This window comes from Mastigoproctus giganteus, chromosome 10 (assembly GCF_048544385.1).
Source record: "Mastigoproctus giganteus isolate SK-2022 chromosome 10, ASM4854438v1, whole genome shotgun sequence".
NCBI classification, from domain to species: domain Eukaryota; kingdom Metazoa; phylum Arthropoda; class Arachnida; order Uropygi; family Thelyphonidae; genus Mastigoproctus; species Mastigoproctus giganteus.
Genome location: NC_143584.1, coordinates 151,169,693 through 151,193,659, shown reverse-complemented (window position 1 = coordinate 151,193,659; position 23,967 = coordinate 151,169,693). Strand labels below are relative to the sequence as shown.

General features: G+C 34.6%; 1 protein-coding gene across 1 annotated transcript in view; it reads left to right on the top strand.

The window, feature by feature from the left end:
- The window catches only part of Rif1 (Rap1 interacting factor 1), a 276,189-nt gene that overhangs the window by 249,878 nt on the left and 2,344 nt on the right, over positions 1-23,967 (top strand). The window contains exons 18-19 of the mRNA XM_090383047.1: positions 10,497-10,646; positions 16,190-16,277. Of these exons, the coding sequence (XP_090239173.1) occupies positions 10,497-10,646; positions 16,190-16,277 (238 nt within the window). The remainder of the gene's footprint in view (positions 1-10,496; positions 10,647-16,189; positions 16,278-23,967) is intronic.

The window sequence follows — 23,967 nt, the reverse complement described above, 5'->3', positions numbered from 1 at the left end:
ATTTGAGGTTGGGAAGCTTGTTCTGGAGATGCTGTCTAGTAATTTGCTAATACAAAACTTCCATTGCAGTTTGAAAATAAGATTTTTTAACAGAATTGTTCACACACACACACACACACACACACACACACACACACACACACACACACACACACACACACACACACACACACACACACACACACACACACACACACACACAAAATCCTTTCGCCCCCATAACTAATCTCCTGCAGTTTTACTTCTTTATATTTTTCCTTTTATTTTATGGTATTTGTTTTTCCTGAAAGTGTTGGTGTGCTGTACCATTATGTCCCAGAGGGGTTTTAAAAAAAGTTATTCAGAAGTGCGGAAAACTTAGTTTTTGCTGCATCTTTTAAAACTTCATTTTCTTTTTGTTATTTACAACACATTTTAGATATAGGTAGACTCAATAAAATAATTAAATTTACTAAATTTTTTTATCAAAACTATTTCATTCAAATGAGACTTAAAGCACTAATAGTACGGGAAGTTGACTGGGACGTAGAAATATTTTTGTTATAGTGAAATTTTTCTTAAAATGGAATTTGTTATAACAGTATTTTGTTAACACTCAAGCAAAATACAAACTCATTGAAATATTTTAAAATGGTAATACCCCTTGCTTCTTGTTAAATGACCCTCTTATCTTAACCTGGCAGTAGTTGCTCCAATTGTCACACTTAGAAAAATTGGTTCTTGTCCAAGTGGTAGTCCAGCATTTTTTTTTCTTGTCAGAACTGATGGCTGAAACTTTGTCTATCAATACTCCCATCTTTGTTACCACCTAATGGTTCTGTTGCATCCTCGCATGACTTACTAGCATCCTGTTTTTCTGCTTTTGCACAAACGATCTGGGTAAATCACTTCTTGTCATATCCAATACACTTCACTCAGTGCCTCTTGTGTTTTTCTGACAGAAGAATGTTAGAATTGTGAACATTTATGTTCAAAAGTCTTTATGCTATAAAAGCTCCAGGTCCTTGATAGCATTTCTCCACTTGTTCTCAAGCTCTCTGAGCTTGATCTTCTGCTGACTAGAAGATCCATAGTTTTGCTGATGGCAACGTTACATTCCACCTTCTGGTTTGAGAAACCTTGCATATGCAAACTGCCTGAATTCCTTGAATGTCCACCATGAATCCTTAAATGCCAATCTCTAGGTAATTCTCTAGTGGGAGGGAGTCAAAGAAATCTTAGTTAACACTAATCCTTTTAAAGTCAGTCCTATCTTATTTCTTGCATAAAAAAAGTACTGTTCCTTTGGTCACCTTCAATGACCCTCAGATTTCTAGACAAGATCACATTGCTTTCTTGGCATAAGCACATCACAAGTGTTGCTTTCTCTGCATTAAAAAAAAAAAAAAAAAAAATCACCCCGAGTTTCCTTTTTGCTTTCTCTGTCAATTTTCTTCTAAACAACTACTCTAGAAATTTCAGATCTACCCTACCTTGTAATATTGTTCCCCCGCACGTGGGGTGATCATTCCCAAAGGTTAATTAATGACCCATTGCTTAAGTCTCTCTAATCTGTGTCTCATAGATGCTCAGTGTCTTCTGCATGCCTCTTCCCTAGATACTTCACTGTTCTTCTGAATTGGAATCTGTAATTCCACTACCCTGTTCCAAACTAGTCCAAGCACATGCCACAAGCAGTCAGTATCCATTTACTGTCCAACTTCAAACTTTCCGAACTATCTTTTATTCTTTCACATTTATTTGTTCTTTTTTTTTTTTTTTTTTTTTTTTTTGGAACAACCTTCATTCTCATATATTTCTTTCCTGAAAATAGCAATCTACAGAAATTTGAATCTAATGTCAACAAGTATATTTTCTTCAGCTCATGCACAGTACTAAGTACTATAAGTTCTAATACCATTTTTGTGTTTGGATTTTCATTTGAACAAACAAACAAAAAAAAAAAAGAGAGAGAGAAATTAAAATGCCTTTTATCAACTATTGAATTGAACTTAAGAAACAAACGAAACCACAAAATAAATAAAGTAAATTAATTAATGCTGTTAAGAGATTTATAGGTAAAGTAAGATGCTATTCTGCTCCAATAAACCTAGCCACCCCTATATCAAAACAACATAAATAAATAAACATAAAAATAAGATTAAGAACAGAATATAAAAAAGAAAAACAAACGCAACACTCATCCTTGGAGGAGTGACTGACTGACTGACTGACTGCCTCTTTGTACATCTGCATCCCAAAAAACTGCCTTTCCCCTTTATTTAGTTTGCTTTCTTATGCCCCATTTTAGTTTAGTTTGAATGCTTATGTTTACCCTTGAGATTCTGTCATTTGGTTTATATTAGTAATTTGATTGAGTTATTTATTTGAGCCTAATTCTGTTATGATTTCTTAGTTTTGAAATGCACATTTGTAAGTTGTTTTGGATTCATTGATTGCAGGAGTCAGCATATAAATTTGCATTTGTTTTATGTTTCCTTATTTATTCTATAGAAGGCTGTGGGCATAGCATACTTTGTTTTGTTTCTCTTAATGTCCAGGGTGTATCAGGACATCCACTGATGTCTGGCTGTGATAGTGATCAGTGATTGAAATAAAACCCCTTTTAGGAGTTCACATGTGCTAGTATTCCCTGAAGAGCTGTTGCTTGTGGGCTCTGTTTCTGTTTATGGTATTTTTGTGTTATTAATTGAGTGACACTTGTCCTTTGCGGGTGTGGGCTTGCGTCACTTTGTTTTAAGATTAACAAAAGCAACACTCACCTTGGAGGATGTTCACTCCTCCAAGGTGAATGTTGCTTTTGTTTTTCTATTTTATTCTTAATCTTATTTTTATGTTTATTTGGGTTTTTTATATATATAAAAAACTTAAGTGGTTAAGTTCATAGGAAAAGAATAGTGCCATGCTGTATTTATTTTGTTATTTAGGTGTTTCCTAGTATCAGTGTGCTTGACCTTTTACTAACAGATTACATTCATTATTATATCTTATTTTTTATGAAAAATTTTAAAGTTTGAGAAGGTTGTGTTTTTAACACATCACCTTCATAAAAACAACTTTTATTAATTCAGCTCAAAAAAAAAAAAAAAAAAAAAAAAAAAAGTTTATAAACATTAAACTGGCTCTTTCATTTTCTAGTTCATTTAAAAATTATACACTTCAAATATATACGTATTTTCCTCTTATACAGTGTAGTAGTATATCTCTGTTTGAATTTATGTAGTACACGTAGTATATCATTATGCTGCTCAATTTTAGTGACTTTTCAAGGGTATATACTCATCCTGCTATATATTCATTATGGTCATGAGGTTTAATTGCTTCAGCAGTGACCTTAGATTACCACTGCAGTAAAGTTTAACTGCTAACCATTCATAACAAACTATCATGATACTGAAATATTATTTAATGTGAAATGAGATATATATATATATATATATATAGTGAAAAAAAAAAGGGGGGGGGAGCTAGCGAATGATAGAAGGTAACAAAAAATGTATAATAAAAGATAAATAATTACAAAAATGATAAAATAATTAAAAAATTGACAAAATAAGGATGTTGTCATACAACTTACAAAACCTGGCCACTTGTCAGCATTGCAAGCAGAATAGCAACATGTGTCTTCATTTTTGTAATTATTTATCTCATGTTATACATATTTTTTGTTACCTTCTGTTCTCCTTCTATCACACTCTAGCTCTTTTTTTTTTTTTTTTTACCTACTTCACTTTATTTTCCATGCTCTGCATAGGTTTAGCATTTGCTGCCTTATGCAGAGCATGGACAATAAAGTGAAAAGGGGAAAAAAAAGGCTAGAGTGTGATAGAAAACAGAAGGTAACAAAAATATGTATAACATGATATATATATATAAAAGCAAAGTTTCCTCCATTGCCAGGGGATTTGCAAAGCAGAATTAACTGTTAAGGAGGAAGCTGACACCAAGATATCCAGTATACTCCCTGTCAGGTATAAACAGTAAGTTAGTATAGAGTTAGTTATGAAAATTGAAACACTATATACTCTTCAATACGTTCTTAACAGGGAATGCTGTATTAACAAATTTAGCAAGTTACTAGAAATAATTCAGTTGCATTGTTTACAAAATTGACTAAATTTATAGAGCTGCCTTGATTAGCACATAACGGCTCTTTGATCCGAGATTTTCTGGCTATACTTCTTGTTGGTAGCGAATTTTAAAAGGTCCACATTGAGTGACTATGCAACTTTCAGAATTTGCTAAGGCACAAATCTATCAGCTTGTGTAACCTGTTTCTATTGTTTGTTAGGAAAGGAGTTGTCCCAAGCGTACAAAGTGAAACCCTCCAGTGAATAGTATCCCACAGAATAGGAGTTGAAATACCATACATCTTATGAACATATTTACAGTGGCAGGGAGTCTTCTCTCAAAGATTAAGCTGTGGGGTCGTGTAATTTTTTGGGATTGCGGCATGCCAGGGCTGTAATGCTGTTTATGAACTGCTCACCTAAAAAGTCAGTATTCAGAAGCATATACTGGTTTCAGTGGTGGGGGGGGGGCAACAAAGTCCATGTTTGTTTCTTCTCCATACAGAACTGCTGAGTGGACAACTATCATGATATACCTCCTTGTGATGCTAACAACTCCAGGATTAGTGTGAGTGGGCACAATGGATGTGAATGACATTGTATAGCAATGGAATCACAGACTGTGCTGGCTTGAGAGAGAGAGAGAGGGGGGGGGGGTCATTTAAGCTGATTTAGTTTGGTTGAGACATAGCCCAAATTAGCATAAATATGCTGAAAAATCATGTAGTTTGTTGGACAGAATGGCTGTGATGAGATTTATTTCATCAGTACAGCTAATACATGAAATTAGCTTGATATCATCTGCATAGCAAATTATATCTTGACTCCCAGAGAAACAAGCAGAACAGTAAATAATAGGCCCGACAACACGTCACCTTGTGGGACACTGTGCTTATTTGGGCGATGAAGGTTTTGTTTCTCCAGTTTAGGAGGGTCCATTTGTTGAGTAGGGAGTTCAAAAATGAGAGAAACTTTCCAGAAATGTGGAAGTGCCTCTGACGTAGTAGGATGAATTCTGATAAATAAATGGAGTCAAAAACAGATTTTGAGGTTGAGGTAGGCGACAGCAATTTTGGCATTGTCTTGGAATGCATTAAGAATTGTAATCATAATTGAGAGGAGGTTTGTCATAGTGGATTTGTAGAAGTCTGTCTACCAGAAGCTGTTTAGTGAGAATAGTTAGTAGGGTTCTCTCATAAAGCTTGAATAGATTCAAAGCATGTGAAATGGGCCAGTAATGATTGATTTGTTATGGAGATGGTATTTTAGGTGTGGGTTTTATGCTGTATGCCTTCCACTGTTAAGGAAAAAAAGTTCTGGTGAATTGCTGTATTCAAGATGTTCAGTAGAGGTTCTAATATGAAAGGAGTTAGGCAACTGATTATAAATTGTGGCCACCCATCAGCTCTTGCAGTGGCAGTCGAAGGTAGGATATTAATTGCTTTAATCGACTGTTGCCTAGAGCTTGGGACCATCTGCTAGGCCGCAGTGGTTTTCTACCAGGGTGTCGCAACAACATTCCAGGGGTGCCACATAATTTGGATTAAAGTTAATTTAACTTATTATTTTTTAATTTTGTGGTAATCTAATAATTGATGTTTACTTACTACCTCTATATAAAGAATAAAATTATATACTGTATATGTATAATTTATATTATGAAATATAATTTTTATAATTATATTATTACAATAAATATCATATAACATATATATTTTTTAATATTTTATATATATATATTGAGTAGGGGTGCTGCAAAATAAAATAAATTACTTAGGGGTGCCGTCATTAAAAAAAAGGTTGAAACCACTGTGCTAGGGCAACAGATGGTGAATGAAAGTCAGTGACATTGATGTCGTGTGTTTTCTGGTTCAACAACCTCATAATAAGATCAAGCCATTCTGTGGGATTGAAATGAGGGGAGAATTGATTTGATTTGTTAGTATGCCAAAGTAATTGCATTAATTGCATGGGCCTTACTTTTAGTGATCTCCCCCCCTCCACTTTTCTTTTTTGATTTGCATACTTTTCTTCCATCAAATTATCTGTTAGGTTATCTGAAGGTAAGTTTGGCATTCTTTCTATCCTTCATCCTCCTCTCCTCACTCTTATTTATTTAATTATTGTCTTTCACCCTTCCCCATTTTAAAGTTAATTGTCTCCCCATATCACATACTATAAACTGTTTAACTACCGTTCTTTATACTAGTATACTCCTATACCAATGCCAGGTATAGGAGTATACTAGTACAATGCCAGGTGTAGGAGTATACTAGTATATGCCAGGGCCTCTCATTGGAAAATGCATGTCCCCCAGTGGGAGACCCTGTATTATTAACTTTTTAATTGTATACTTTTGTCTGTCATATTTGGCATTATTGCCTCTGTTCTGTTCTTTGCCTTTTTAACTGCTGACAGATGGCAACTTTTTCCCCCTCTCTATACATTATACACATATATGGATCCTTCACACTACTGTCTCCTTTGCTTTGGATATACACCTCTTAAATTTTTTTTTCCTAAAAATTTACCAAAATTCCTTAAACATTTTTTTAAATTTTTTATTTTAAAATTTTGCCATAGTAGTATTTTGGCCATGCACTTCACTACGGCAAATTAATTTATAATTAGTAATTAGTTTGCAGCATACATTCTGGTATTATATCTATTAATATATCAACATGTGCTCCCTAACATGACCACCAGTTTTGCCACTGCTCCAAATTCATAAGAGCTTTGTATTCCCACTTTTCTATTTTAATCTGCTTGCATTGACAGAGATGTAAAAAATATTATGGCTCCAACGAATCATTATAGTTGTGGTTCCCTGACAAAGTTTGCTATGATGTACCATTTTACCTTACTTTATTCCCAGCATTAATATTCATCCCAGGCCTTGCATAAGAATATTTGCTTATTTTCCGCATAATCATAAAACTTTCACAAATTTACAATTTAGTTTTATGTACATCAGTACTGTATATATAATCATTATTATATTGATTTTGTATATTGCATTATTCAAATCATTGGCATTTTTTGTATTCTTTCAGTATCTTCTTTCCTTTCTTATACTTCCACTTTACTTTCCTTTGGTTTTTCTTGGTTGGAATCGTGCATAATGAACATTTCAGCTTAATATTTTGGCATTAAAATTCATTTATATTGTATTATTATGCTTTAACTAACACTCTTCTTTATCAGCTCAATGCTGGAAGGTGTTGGTCCATATCCTACATTTATTTAATATACTGTTATCTACCTATACAATAACCATTATTATCAACTATTTCCAATTATTACAACTCATAAAGTGTGTGCATGTGTGGTAAGTAAAATTAAAGTAAGACTGTAAAAAGGAAAAGTGCCGTAAAGAGTAAATACATCTAAACCAATCAGAAAAAAATCAGTCGGAATAGAGGGGAAAAAAAAAAATTGAGAAAAAGGAATAGTGTTTGTGAAACATGTACATAACTTTAGAATATTTAAATAACAGGTAAATATACCATAATTTTAAAAGCCACTGAATGATAAATTTAGACCAACAACACCTGAAGACGCCATGGCCAAATGTGAAATATCGCGACAATAGGACTGTAAATTATCCACAGAAAACCAAATCAAAGAAACAACAAAAATAAAGAAGCTGACTATTGTGTCCCTTATGCCATGACAACAGTAGTCATGGAAATTACTGAATTTCAAACATTATATAAATCTACATAACAGACAAATTAATGTCATCATGCTAATACAATAGACCTGCAGAATGGTGGCCTTATGCATTAAAGAAATAAAGACAAGAAAGCTTAAGCACTTACGCAGATGACAATCCAAATTGCCAACAAGAGTGAAAAGAAGTCTAAAATATGAAAGCAGAAGCAGAATGTAAATAGATGGCAGTATGCGATGCGAAGCAGCCAGTCAGCTTACAACAACCAAAAGAAATAAAGAAAGAATAAAGGGCGGCAAATATAAGAAGCAGCTTTAGCAAAATCATCAACATGTTGCCTGGAACAATTTTTATGAAATTAAAAATTAAGAAATGGGAAAAACTGATAAAAAGAAAAAATGGCAAGCATAATCAGCAGTGTTATAGATTTGTATAATGTTTTAATGCAATAATTTCTACAACTGTTCTTGTCTTGTGGCCTTCTGATGATAAGGGATGCAACGGTCAGCTGTTTTCTTTTTTGTTGTTTATTAGATTTGGTTTTTCATAGATAGTTTACAGTCCTATTTTCGTGATATTTCACATTATTTGGTCCTGGCATCTTCAGGTGTCACCAATTTAAATTTTATCATTCAATAGCTTTGAAACTTAGGTTATACAGTAAACCCCCGCTATTCGCGGGGGTTACGTTCCTGAGAAATGCCGCAAATACCGAAAACACGAATACTGAGTTATTGCTCCCATAGTAATAAAGGGGTTCCGTTCCAAAGTATGAAATATATAAGAAAAACTAGTCTAAAATTTTGTCTATGTATGTATTATATGTACCTTCATAATATGACTATGTACATAGACAGTACATAGTGAATTGCAAGCATGTGGCATCGAAATGAAAATAAGAAACAATTTAATATTAAATGTAATATTTATTAGAAATTTCAAACAGATCTTTCAAACCAGCGCCTTCGCTAGCTAAAAAACGTATCCCGCCAGTGCTATCACCAGTTTCGCTAAAGTATTGATAAAGGAGTTTTGCCTTTTCACGAATGATGAGTGAACGTAACAGAATTTTATTTTGAGTTTGGTCTTCTATCCTTTAAAGCCTTTTCCATTTTTTTAAATTTAACATCACAAGTTACAGAGCAAATTTTTGAAGCAATTAGCGCGTTTTCACAGACACTATGGCGGATTTTTTCTTCCGATTTCTTGATTGATCGTACCGTTGACTCATTGATTTTATAATGTTTTGCCATTGAGGAGACACTTTCACCATTAGAAATTTTGTCTAATAACTCAATTTTATTCGCCAATGTCATCACCTTCTTTGATATTTTCACATTTCTCTTGCGCATAACACATAACAAGGATTAGCGAGAAACATAACAAGGATTGAAAAATCTTGAAAAAATCTTGAACATAACAAGGATTAGCGAGAAACATCCAAGCTCGCGATTTTGTCACCCCTCTCCCCCCACCCACTGAGTGCTGTTTTGACCGGAAAAGATGATTTTAGCCATGCCTATGTTTTTTTATGGCGGAAAATGTTCACAGCGCTTTAAAATTCACATTTTTTAAGGTTTCATTTTATATTAAATCAGCGACCGCAAATACAGATACCGCGAATAGCGGGGGTTTACTGTATTTACCTTTTATATAAATCTTCTAAATTTATGTACATATTCTGTCCACGCTATTCCCTTTTCTTAATTTTAACCCCCCTCTCCCATTCTGTTTTTTCTGATTGGTTTTATATGTATTCGCTTTTTACAATCCTTTTCTTTCTTGCTGTCTTACTTGATTTGCACTTACAATATGTTCTAGGCAACATTTTGTTGAATGTGCTGCTAACACTGCCACTTATGTTTTATTTAATTTTTCCCCTTATTTTTTTTATTTCATTTTTCATTATATATACACGTTTAATTGTAGATTGTTATCGATTAATGGTGTTTTACATATAAGTATTAGTGTTCATACAATTTTGTAATCAAGTTAGCCTAGTTTAGGTTATCTTCATTTCATATGGCTTATACATTTTAAGTTAAGAGAAAAAGTATAATGCTAAACGATAATAATTTTTCATAACATTTTGCTAATGAAAACATTTTTATCTGTAGCAAGATAATTATTAAATCCTAATTTCTGTATAAATTTATATAATAATACTACATCTTAAAGACTGTACAAATTTATATAATAATATAACGTACAATTATGCAATTATAACATGCAATTACACCATGTGGCCGTCAATCCCCTACTTCATCGGGGGCTTTGAGTGGATTGACAGCCCTTTTCGACATTATATATATATATATATAATGTGTGTGTGTATTTATGTATTTTATTTTTTTTTTAAATTAATTACTTTAGCAAATTTTGACATGAAACATAATATCATCATCAATTTTACTAATGAAAATTGTAAAATTACAAATAACGGACCCTACCATAGCACAGAACCTCAAAGAATCACACTCATAAAGCTGGTCTATTTATATTAGCTCATTTCTTTTGCCAATCTTCCTAAGAAGAACTCGTTATTGTATACATAAGGCACATCATTGTACACAGTACCCTTCATGGCCAGAAGAATAGCGATGATAAAGTATATAGAGGTTCTCAAAGTGCTTCATAAAAGCATATAATGGAGAGAAATGTGGTTTGTGTCAAATTTGTTACATTAAATTTTAGTAATTTTTTTTGTTCAAATATGATTTTAAAGTTTCCTTTTTCCTCTTATTTTTCAATAGGGATATTTGAAGAAGATTCAAAAAGTATGGATCCAATTGTACAAGTTGTTTTCCCGTTGTGCTACTCTTGTTACTACTGCTGAGGATAATATTGTTTCTAAACTTGTATGCCAAAAGATGGCCATTCTAATAACAGAAAAACATCTTCAGGTAATTAGTTTTGTATATGAATAATATTAAAATAAATGCAAAGCTTCAAATTATCATTGTATAAAAAATATATTAAGTAACAATGATGATTTAAAATATTTACATTTATTATTATTTATTTATTTATTATAAAATGTATTTCTCTTTCCATGGTTGATCTTTTATTTTTGACCACCCAGATAAAGAAAAGTTAAAAGGTATACTTGTAGAAGATTGCCCGTTATAATTGGATACTTGTGTGTGAAATATGTACATCTGAAAGCTCATGGGTGGGGCAACTCTGAACATACAGTAGAGCCACAGTTAAGTGACATTCTGTTGATTATCACTTAGAGTTGACACCTTTTGTCACATTCCACGATATACCACATTTCATTTCTACAAATAGTAACATTGTTTATTTGCTCATCTTGAATTCTTCAAATGGTGATGCCAATTTTTATACATTAGACACTATGCATTTTATTTCCTTGTTTTGTTAGTTTCATTTTTGAACATATCAGTTCAAAAATTACACAATTTTCGTTTCTGCACATTTTCCATTTTTATTAATCTGTACCCTTTATCTGTTATTCTCAAACTATATTCATGAATAGTCATTTACATCCATGGTGTAATCCCAATACTGGTCTGGGCTTTTGAAAGTGAAAACAGTTTTATTCTAAACATCAGCTGTGTATCTTAAACTATACTCATTTATTTACTTGGTTTGTGTAACATTACAAGTTATATTTAGTTGTACATCATACTAGACTTGTGAACAGTCAGTATTGCATTTTGTTATTTGTTCCTTTCAAGCAAAAGGAAACAAAAGAAAATGTATTTAGAACGTAGTAATGAAAGCAAAGGAAACATCAGTGCTATGATAATGATATTACGAGATGATATCGCAGAGATGAAAATATTGTATTTTGAAATGAAGGAGATTGTAATGATTCAGAGATGTCACTTAGCTTACAGACCATTTTGAGAAAAGTTTTAAAATATCAGATCATCATCAAGTTTTCACAAAAATTTGATGTAAAAAATTTGTAAATGGTGCCAATTAATTAGAGATATTTAGTTTTTTCATTGATTTAATGATATGTTTTAAATTATCATTCGTAGAGGCATATGATACAAGAAAGCAAGCTTATACAGCATCAGCAAAAAAAAAAAAAAAAAAAAACTTCTCATTTCACCCATCATTTGCTCTAAAAGTTTGTCCAGTTCTTCCTTGAATATGTCAATAAATTTCATTAATGACACCATTATTATTATTATGTTAATACTATATAATAAGCATTTATATTGTTTATATAGTAACACCCAAACTATGTTTAGTTTAATTTAATAAAATACTTTTTAAGCAACATAAGCATGTTTTTTTTAACTTAATATAAATCATTGCTTCATAAACACTGCAAAAATAAATAAATAAAAAATAATCAAAACTTATGCATCAAAATATTAATGAAAAATAGCTTCCAAAAAGGGTTCCTGCTTATAGTTCACTTTTGGAGACCAGTCAGTTTGAAAGTGCTATAACAGGAGTAGTTTATTCTCTCTCTCACGCACAGATTATAATAATTTTTTCCCCTTTTCTATATTTGATAATAGCGTATAACCTTTCCCTTCAGTTTTTTATATATTCTATTACTGAATGTAATAAGGGTAGTTAACACTTTAATCATGATTTGAAATGTAGATATTTTATTATATATATATATATATATATATATATATATATAAGTGTCACCGATTAAAATAAAAATATAGATGGAGAAGTTATTAAACACAAAATGCCGAGCCTAGAGTTAGATTTGGATTCGGAGTTATCCATCATGGGACAAGTGAGACATCGATGTCTCACTTGTCCCATGATGGATAACTCCGAATCCAAATCTAACTCTAGGCTCGGCATTTTGTGTTTAATAACTTCTCCATCTATATTTTTATTTTATTTTACTTTCATCGGTGACACTTATTTATATACATGTATCCTGTTTTGCTGCTTTGCGCATTCAGGTACACGTGCTGTTTTTCCTTTTTTTCCACTTCTTCGTTTTCATATATATATATATATATTATTATTATTGAAATTGAGGAACAGTATTATTATTATTAGTATTAATAGTGGCAAATGATGCAAGAAAGCAGGCTTATACAGTATCAGTGAAGGGGAAAAAGATCTTGTTTCTCTTATCCATCGCCCCCAATAGTTTCTCTAGTTCTCTGAATTTATTCAAACTATTCACTTCCACAACAACAGATGGAAACCTGTTCCAGAAGTCAACCACCCATTGGCTGGAGGCAACCTTCCGAATATCTATTTTGCAACCATCCTTCCTCAATTTGAATTTATGCCACCTCATGAGGAAGGGGAAGAATCACATAGATTGAGTGTGCTCGAGCCATTAAAAGCCTTAAACATCCCAGTCAGATCACCTTGCAGGTCTACAGATGCTGCAGTTTACAGAACTGAAGCCGTTCTTGGTAAGATTATTCCTTTGTTCCCCTCACTACTCTCGTTGCCCTTCTTTTTACCTGTTCTAGCAGCTCTACAGCTTTTTAAAATGACTCCAGACTGGTATGCAGTACTCAAGATATGGCCTGACAATTGCCTTACACAATGGAATAAACCACCTCCTTACCTACCCCTGCAAAATTCCTGTAAATCATTAACAATTATCTATCCTGGCAGGCTGTCTGTATTGTTCAGAGAACTTCATATCTGAACAGTACAATTACCCCCAGATCCTTTTCATTTTCCACTACCCTGAGTGTTGTACCACTCAGTTGGTACATTATTCTGGGGTTACTGCTACCCATATGCAATACTTTGTATTTATCAATGTTAAACTTCAATTGCCATTTCTCAGCACATCTGCCTAGTTTTTCTAGATCTTGTTTCAGCAACATACCTTCATTCCTGTCATTAACCACCCTATCAACCTTAGTACCATCTGCAAATTAGACATTGTCTGTTATGCCTTCATCAATATCATTAATAAATAAAGAAAACAACAGTGGGCTCAGCACTGAACCCTGCCGCACTCTACTAATAACATTAATCCACAAAACATTCACTGATAATCACTCTTTGTTCTCCCAGTCAACCATCTGTTTATCCATAGCAGTAATTTCCCTTAATGTTACACTCTTCCAATTTGTACAGCAGTCTTGTATGTGCAACAGTATCAAAAGCTTTCCTGAAATAAAAGTATATGATATCAAAGTTATTTTTGCATCCAGTTCCTTTGTCACTGCATCATAGTACCCAATTGTATTGGTCAGATAAGATCTCCCAGTAACAAACCCATGCTGTGACTGAAGTATGTCTACACTCTTGTCTGGATTGTCTTACATTACTTCTTTAGTCAGTGACTTCATTATTTTCCCTGGAAAAGAAGTTAAGTTAACATGCCTGTAATTAGTCATGTCACCCTTTGATCCCCCTTTGTGAATTGGAGATACATTCACACATCTCCATTTCACAGGAACCTTCCTTAAATCTAGAAATGCTCTAATAATTATGACTAAGGGTTTTCTTATTTTTTTCTTCTTTGCTAGCTCCCTTAATATAATTAGATACATCCCAGGTGCCTTTCTTATGTATAACTTCAACAATTTCTCCTCCACTTTCCTCTAAGTTATTACAAAATCATTTAGTTCCCTGTTAATTTGTTAAACTTCTGGTCTTCACTTCCCTACAAAATTCATCAAGTGTGAATCTAGATGCAAAATACTCATTCAGTTTGTCAGCTCCCTGACCAGGATCATCAACAATCAAACCATTGATATCAAGTCAACCAATCTGATTCTTCTCCTTCTTTCTAGAGTTTACACAAGTAAAGAAGTTTTTTTTGTAATCTGCCTTCGCTTGCCTAACCTCCTTTGTGACTTGATTATGGACTAGCTTATATCTACCATAGGCTTCGTGTCACCTGATAATTTATATGCATCCCATGTAGTTTTTTTCTCTGCCACAAGTCTCATTAGTTCATCTGTCATCCTTGGCCTAAACCTTGAACAGTATTTCTTAGTTAGTATGGAAAACCTAGTAGCTTCCAAGATTAATTCCTTGAATGCTTCCCATTTAGAATTTGCTGTAGGTAACATCATCAGTTGATCCCACTGTAGAATTTAAAAACTTTCTGTGACCACTGTAGACACCTTTTATGAAAGCAAAAACCCTTCCCCCTACCCTTGATGGTAGTTACATCTTTAAGTAAATCACATCAATACAACTATGATCACTGCCACCCAGTGGTTCCTTTATCTGCAAATTCTTAAATGCATGAAGAATCACAGCTGATAATCAAATCAAGAGTATTACTCCCTCTGGTTGTCTTTCGAACATGCTGTAGAAAACAGTCATCCAATAAATCCACAAAAGTATTGGTAGTGTATGAGTGGTCAATCCACAAGTTCCAGTCAGTATCTGGAAAGTTAAAATCCCCATTATAAGACATTCTCTATTTACTGGCCCACTCTATTTCTCTGTGCAGTTGTTTGTCATATTCTTCAAAGTCATTAGCCTGTAATACACTCTTACTCTCATTTTTGCTTTCCTGTTGCTTTTTTCACACTTAACATTGCGCTGCTAATGTCAACTGGATGAAATGCCTTTGGTTTTATGTTTCTTAACTAAAAGCATAATCCCTTCTCCCCTCCTGTCCTTTCTGTATAAATTGTACTCCCCACATCAAAATTCAGCATACTTTATATCTGAGTCACACTGCATCACTGATATCCTCACAATGTCTTCATTTGATGAATTGACCAGCACTTCAAATTCAGCAAATTTATTTATTAGGTTACTAGCATTGAGGTACATGTAAGTATACATGACCTGTTCTTAATTTCCCTAATGCAACTCATGTATTTCCGTGTTCTGTGATAACCCACAGTAGACTTTAAAAGCCCCAGTACCTTGCCTCAGGCTGCTGCATGTTCCAATAGCAGTGCAAGAATCACTTTCACTTCTGCACATGACCATTCTTAGAATATTAGTCTGTGTATTCTCCCAAGTTAGCAGTTTTCTAACCCACCTGACTCTTCCTCAATAGCATCAGCAAATATTCTTGCACATTTTATATTTAAGTATATTCCATCCGTGTAGAAGTAGTCTCTCCACTTGCCATAAGTAAACACAACATTTTTAATACTTAAGATAGAATAAACTTCAGTAATTGCAAGTCACCTGTACTTAAAAGTAGATGCACTACTTTCAAACAGATATCATTGAAAGCTGCTGTGTTGTTTAAAGTTCTATATCTCAGGTGGTGACTTGCAGTTACTGAAATTTGTCCACCCTGAGTATTCAGACCGGAGCATTTAATAAGGAAAGTTGAAATCTTGCTTGCTACTAATTACATAGATGGAAAACATAGTCCTTGAATTTAAGTTTTAATAACTCAAGGTTATATGGTGTTATTAGTTTTAGACAGCTCCATTCTGTATGTGTTTTTTACAGATACTAATATCACTTTTTACTCATTATTTTTTGACTTGGGTATTCAATCATTTTTATGACTGCTCATAATTTTATTTCTTTGCAGCAGTGCGAGTTTCTTGAATCACTGTGTTGCTTGTTACAAACCATTCTTGAATGTATTGACTTCGAGTCCCTTAATAAATCTGGAATGAGTAAGTATGATATAGTAATTGTGATCTCTGTTAACTTATTATGTTTCCAGTAATATTTTTTAAATGAGGAATATCTTAAATGTGGAATTAAATGTTACAAAAAAATATATGTATGTATGTATGTGTGTGTGTTCAGAAACTTCTCTTTAAAGATAACTTACCTGCATACCTAAATTCCCATAATTAAATTGTTAATTGTTATTTAATATTTAATTGTTATTGTTACTTAAAAAAAATTTTTTAACCTTCCTTATATGAATATAGCCATGCAAATTTTTAGAGATGAGTTGTCTTGAAAAGAAGTTTCTGATTATATTTTTTATCTGTGTATTTATAACTACAACCCTTCAGATCAATAATTTATTCAATTTTCTTTGTTTACTGCCTTATTTCAAATGAATGTCTTTCCTTCTGTTTACTTTATTTTGGCCTCAGATTTTCTTTTCTTGTATACCACTGTGTAAGGAACATCTCTTGCTGCATTAATTACTATTTAAGGTTATTCTAGTATTCTGTTAATCTAGTATGTATCAATTTTAGTGTTTAAACTTGCTGCTTCCTTTGTTTGTTTGGCTGTTTATTTTTAAGTGAGTCTAAATCCTTCCTGTATAATTTGATATTAACACTAGCATTAATAGAGGCATATGATGCAAGAAAGCAAGCATCAGCCAAAAAAAAAAAAAAATCCTTCCCATTTCACCCATCCATTCATTCCAAATGTTTGTCTGGTTCTGCCTTGAATTTATTTAAGCTATCAACTTCCGCAACAACAACAGATGAAAGTTTGTTCCAACAATCAACTACCTGCTGGCTAAAGGCAAATCTCCACACATCTATTTGACAACTGTCTTTCCTCAATTTCAGTTTATGCCCCTCCCCCCTCAGGTTTGTAATCTAGGCAAGAGGAAGAATTCTATCAGCATTGAGTCTGCTCAATCCATTCAAGGTCTTGTACACCTCAATCAGATCGCCTCACAGGTGCCTAGTCTCCAGATGCTGCAATTTCTAAGCTTTCTTCATAAGAGCACCCCTTTATTCCCCTCACCAATCTTGTTGCCTTCTCTGTACTCGTTCTAGCAACTCTACACCCTTCCTAAAATGAGGCTTCCAGACCTGTATGCAGTACTCAGGGTGTGGCCTGACTGTTGCCTTATACAGAGAATAATCACCTCCTTATCCCAGCTCACAAAATTCTTGTATATCATTTACAAACCCCATGACCTACTCTGGCAGCTTGTCTCCTGTTTGCACTGCTCAGAAAACTTCATATGTGAGTGCACAATTACTCCCAGGACTCTTTCATTCTCCACTACCCTGAGTGTAGCACCACCCAGTTGATATGTTACTCTGGGGTTACTGCTACCCATATGCAGTACTTTGCATTTGTCAATGTTAAACTTCAGTTGCCACTTCTCAGCCTATCTGTCCAACTTTTCCAGATCCTGTTGAAGCAGCATACCGTCATTACTGTTATTAACAATCTTGCCAACCTTTGTATCATCTGCAAACTTTGACATTAAGCTTGATATACCTTCATCAATATCATTGATAAATATACAGAACAACAATAGGCCCAACACTGAACACTGAGAGACACCACTAATAACATTAGTTCACACAGAGCAGTACCCATTGACCCCCACTGAATGGTATCTACTCCCATTCAACCATCCTTTTATCCATTGTAGCAACTTGCCCTTAATGCCATACTTCTCCAATTTGTCTTCCATGTGCAACAGTATCAAAAGCTTTCCTGAAATCCAAGTATGGGTATCAAAATTATTTTTTGCTCCTTTGTGACTACACTATAGTATCCAATCAGATTGGTCACACAAGACTTCCCTGTAACAAACCCATGCTGTGTCTGAATTATTACTGCAATCTTGTCTAGATGATCCTGCAATGCTTCTTTAACCAGTTACTCCATTATTTTCCCCAGAACAGAAGTCAAACTTACAGGTCAGTAATTACTTGTGTCACCCTTTGATATCCATATGTGAATCAGAGAAACATTTGAACCATCTACAGTCCATGGGGACTTCCTCCGAGTCCACGGATGTTCTCATAATTATGGCTAACGATTTGCTTACTTCCTTTGCCACTTCCTTTAATATAACTTGATAGATCCCATCTCCCCAGGGGCCTTTCTTATGTTTAACTTCACTAATTTCTCCTCTACTTTGCTCTCAGTTATTACAAAATCATTTAACTCCCTGTTATAGTTTGATAAACATCAGGCCCTCTCCTCCTTGAATAACTCCTCATGTGTGAATGTAGATGCAAAATACTCATTTAGTTCCGGCAGCTCTCTGAGATTGATCACCTACAGTCAAACCAAACCACTGATATCAAGTGACCAATCTGATTCATCTCCTTCCTTTTAGAGCTTATATAAGCAAAGAAATCTTTGCTGTTTTTCTTTGCATCATTGCAAAGATTTTTCATAATCTGCCTTCGCTTGCCTGACCTCCTTTGTGACTTGATTACAGACTAGCTTTGTATCTACCATAGGCTTCTGTGTCACCTGATAATTTATGTATCCCATGCATTTTTCTTCTCTGCCACGAGTCTGATTAATTCATCTGACATCCATTTAGGCCTAAACGTAGAACAGTATTTCTTGATTCGAACGAAAAGCCTAGTAGCTACCAAGATTGTTTCCCATGTAGAATTTGCTGTTGGTAACATCATCAGTTGGTCCCACTGTATAGAACCTAAAAATTCTCTTTGACCACTGTAGTCACCTTTTAGGAAAGCAAAAACCCTTCCCTTTACCCCTGATGGTAGTTATATCTTTAAGTAAATTCCACATCAGTACACTGTGATCACTGTCACCTAGTGGTTTCTTATCTGTAAATTCTTAATGCATGAATAATCACTGCTGATAATCAGATCCAAAGTGTTACTCCCTCTGGTTGCCTCTCTAACGTGCTGCTGTAGAAAACAATCATCCAAAAAAATCCACAAAAGCCTTGCTAGTGCACAAGTGACCAACCCACAAGTTCCAGTCAATATCTGGGAAGTTAAAATCCCTCCATTATAAGACACCTCTGATTTACTAGCTCACTCTATTTCTCTGTATAATTTCACTGTTCTCTATGTTACTCTGTTCATTGTACTCATCAGAGTCATTTGGCCTATAACAAACTCATACCCTGATTTTTTTTTTTTCTTTCCCAGTACTTATGTCCCACACTAAACTGACTCAACATTGCACTGTCTTTCTATGTCAACTGGATGCACTTCCTTAGATTTCCTAACAGCATAACCCCTCCTCCCTTCTTATTCTATCTATCCTTTCTGTACACATTGTACTTCCCAAATTCCAATTCTGCATTCCTTCTATCTGTGTGACACCGTGTCTCTGATATCCTGACAATATCTGCCTTTATTATCTTGACCAGTACTTCAAATTTATTTACTATACTCTTAGCATTGGTGTAAATGTAAGTGTACATGCACCTGTTATTACTCTTAGTTACTCTAACACAGCCCATGTATTTAGTTGTTTCATGACTCCCAGCAGGTACTGAAATCCCCAGCAACTTACTTTCTGGGCTGCTGCTCATTCTGATAGAAGCAGTGCAAGAATCATTTCCGCCTCTGCCTGCTGCTACTGTTAATCTATTGGTCTGTGAATCACTCCAACCTAGTAGTTTTACGACCTACCTAACATTGCCTTGATAGCATCATTAAATATCCTTGAACTCTTTCTATTTAAGTGTATCCCATCCCTGTAGAAGCAGTCTTTCCTGTTAACAAGCACAGACCCATGCTGTAAAAAATTCTACCACATGAGCCTTGCACAATCTCTCCATGGCTGAATTGGTTGACAAGGCTCTCATCATATACTCCCTCCTATCATGACTGGGCAGGATTGCACACACTTCAAATTTAACCCTAATTTGTGACTTTTTTTAAACATTGACCTGTACTTGTTAAGTAAATCTGCAGATTTCCTACACTTAATGATATTAGTGCCAACGTCTGCAAGGGGACATACCAGGGTATGTCCCCTTGCAGACATACCCTGGTGCTATTCCATCTATCCTTTTTTTGCACATATACAGGTGTATGTATGTATAATGATAATATCTTCCCTTTTCTCTTCTATATAAAAAAATAATAATTGCCAGACTAGAAATTTTACTTGTGGAGTGGAAACCTCTTCTTTGTTGGTAGAAATGAGCTTTCCATTTTTTGTTACCTGTAGTTAGCATTAGCATTCGTAGGCCATATGATGAAAGCAAGCAAACTTATATTGCATCAGCAAAAAAAAAAAAAAAAAAAAAAAAAACCCCACCCTTCCCATTTCACCCATCCATTCACTCCAAATGTTTGTCTAGTTCTGCCTTGAACTTATTTAAGTTGATGACCTCCACTACAACAGATGGAAGTTTGTTCCAACTATCACCCACCTGCTGGCTAAAGGTGAATTTTTGCACATCTATTCTACAATTGTTTTTCTTCAATTTGAATTTATTCCCCCTTAAGTGAGTAATCTGACCAAGAGGAAGCATCCCATTAGCATCAAGCTTGCTCAATCCATTCAAAGCCTTATACACCTCAATTAGATCACATCGCAGGTGCATAGTCTCCAGAAACTGCAATTTGCATAACGTAATTCTTTCTTGGTAACACCAACCCTTTATTCCACTCACCAATCTCGTTATCCTTCTCTATGCTCGTTCCTCCAGCTGTACTTCTTTCTTAAAATGAGGCCTCCAGACCTGTATACAGTACTCAAGATGTGTGCTGTCCATTGCTTTATACAAGGAGACAATCACCCCCTTATCCCTGCTAGCAAAATTCCTGTATATCATTGACAAGACACCATGAGCTACTCTTGCAGCCTTTTTGCACTGCTCAGAAAACTTCATATCTGACTGCACAATTACCCCCAGATCCTTTTCATTCTTCACTAACCTGGTTGTAGTACCATCCAGTTGATATATTACTGAGGGGTTATTGCTACCCATATGCAGTACTTCACATTTGTCAATGTTAAACTTCAGTTGCCACCTCTCAGCCCATCTGCTCAACTTTTTCAGTTCTTGTTGCAGTAGCATACTATTATTAACAACCCTGCGAATCTTTGTATCCTCTGCAAACTTAGACATTAACCCTGATATACATTCGTCAATATCATTGATAAATACCGAAAACAACAATGGGCCCAACACTGAACCTGGGGGACTCCACTAATAACATTAGTCCATGAAGAGCAGTATCCATTGATAACCATCCTTTTATCCATTGTAGCAACTTGCCCTTAATGTCATACTACTCCCAATTTGTACAGTAGTCATCCATGTTTCACAGTATCAAAAGCTTTACTAAAATCCAAATTTATGATATCAAAATTATTCTTTGCATCCAATTCCTTTGTGACCACATCATGGTATCTAGTCAGATTTGTCAGACAAGTCTTTCCCTTAACAAACCCATGCTGAGTCTGAACTATGACTGCAGTCTTGTCTAGATGATCCTGCATCTCTTCCTTAACCAGCAACTCCATTATTTTCCCTGGAACAGAAATTAGACTAACAGTTCTGTAATTATCTGTGCCGTCCTTTGATCCCCTTTTGTGAATTCAGGACACATTTGTACATCTCCAATTCATGGGGACTAGCCAGGTGGGTAAGGTGCCTAAAGTACTGCAAAAACCTTGGGAGGTGCACTATGGCCACAGAAGCCGATGCGCCAACAACTACCAAAAAAAAAAAAAAAAATTCATGGGGACCTCCCCTGAGTCCAAGGAAGCTTTCATAATTATGGCTAAGGGTTTGCTTACTTCCTTTGCTGCCTTCTTTAATATAACTGGATAGATTCCATCCATCCACCCCAGTTGCCTTCCTTATGTTTAACTTGAACAATTTCTCCTCCACTTTGCTTTCAGTTATTACAAAATCACTTAGCTGCCTGTTAGAGTTTGATAAACAAATGGCCCTCTCCTCCTTGAATAACTTCTCATGTGTGAATGTAGATGTAAACTACTCATTTCGTTTGGCAATTATCTGAGAATGATCATCTACAGTCAAACCATTGATATTAAGTGGACCAATCTATTTATTTCCCTTCCTTTTAGAGTTTATATAAGTAAAGGAGTCTTTGCTGTTTTTCTTTGCATCCTTTGTTAAAGATTTCTCTTAATCTGCCTTTGCCTGCTTAACCTCCTTTGTGACTTGATTACAGAGTAGCTTTTATCTTCCATAGGTTTCTGTATTGCCTGATAATTTCTATGCATCCCATGCATTTTTTTCTCTCCCACGAGCCATATTAATTCATCTGATATCCATTTAGGCCTAAGCATCCAACAGTATTTCTTAGTTGGTATGAAAAGCCTAGTACCCTCCAAAATTAAGTGCCCGAAGGCTTCCCATTTAGAATTTTGCTTTTTGGTAACATCATCAGTTGATCACACTGTGTAGATTTTAAAAACTCTGAGACTGCTGTAGTTACCTTTTACAAAAGCGGAAACTCTCTCCTTATCCCTGATATTAGTTACATCTTTAAGTAATTCCCACATCGGTACACTGTGATCACTGCTACCTAGTGGTTCCTTTACCTGCAGATTCTTAACGCATGAAGAATCACTGCTGATAATCAGATGAAGAGTATTACTCCTTCTGGTTGCCTCTTGAACATGTTGCTGTAGCAAACAGTCATCCAATAAATCCACAAAAGTCTTGCTGGTGTGCGGGTGAACATCCCCAAGTTCCAGATACTCAGTATCTGGAAAGTTAAAATCCCCCATTATAAGACATTCTAATTTACTGGCTGACTCTATTTATCTGCACAATTGCTCATTATACTCATCAGATTCATTAGGCCTATAACACACACCTAGTCTCATTTTCCCTTTCCCAGTGCTTATGTCACACCATACTGACTCAACATTGCATTGTCCACCAACGTCAATTGGATGCACTTCCTTAGATTTTGTGTTTCTTAACTAACAGCATACCCTTCTTCTTTTCCTACCCTGTCTATCCTTTCTGCACACATTGTACTCCCCAAATTCCAATTCTTCACTGCTTATATCTGTGTGACACCATGTCTCTGATATCCCAATAATATCTGCCTTTGATGCCTTGACCAGCACTTCAAATTCATCAAATTTATTTACTATACTCCTACCATTAGTGTACATGCAAGTATACATACACCTATTCTTACTCTTAGCTACCTTAACACAACCCATGTAGAGTGGGGTCCCAGTGTCCGATGGTAATTTGTTCCATAAAACCCATTGTATGTTGAAAATATTGAAATATGAAACCAATAATACATTGATTTCCTGTAATTCTTTCTCCAACAACACATAAAATAGGTATTTCTTACATGTTATATTTCATTTTTACAATTAAAAATGAGTGTTTTATAAAGATTATTTAATAAATTGTCAGAAAACATCTTAAAATGAAAAAAAAAACAAACAATAAATTAGCATTTATCTTAGACTTGAAGTGCAGTGCTGATGAAATCAATGGTGGTGTAGTGGTAGTGGGACTAAATCAAGCATCCAGTGTATTTTCACTACTTCTCTTAAACACTCCCAACAAGAAATGACAGTCTTCAGCTGACACTTCTTGGGTGTCTTTTTCTTCATCTCCAGTGTCACTCTCTGTATTTTTCTCTAACTCTTGTAGCTCCTCTGTTGTTAGCTCTTGCCCATGAGCATCGATAG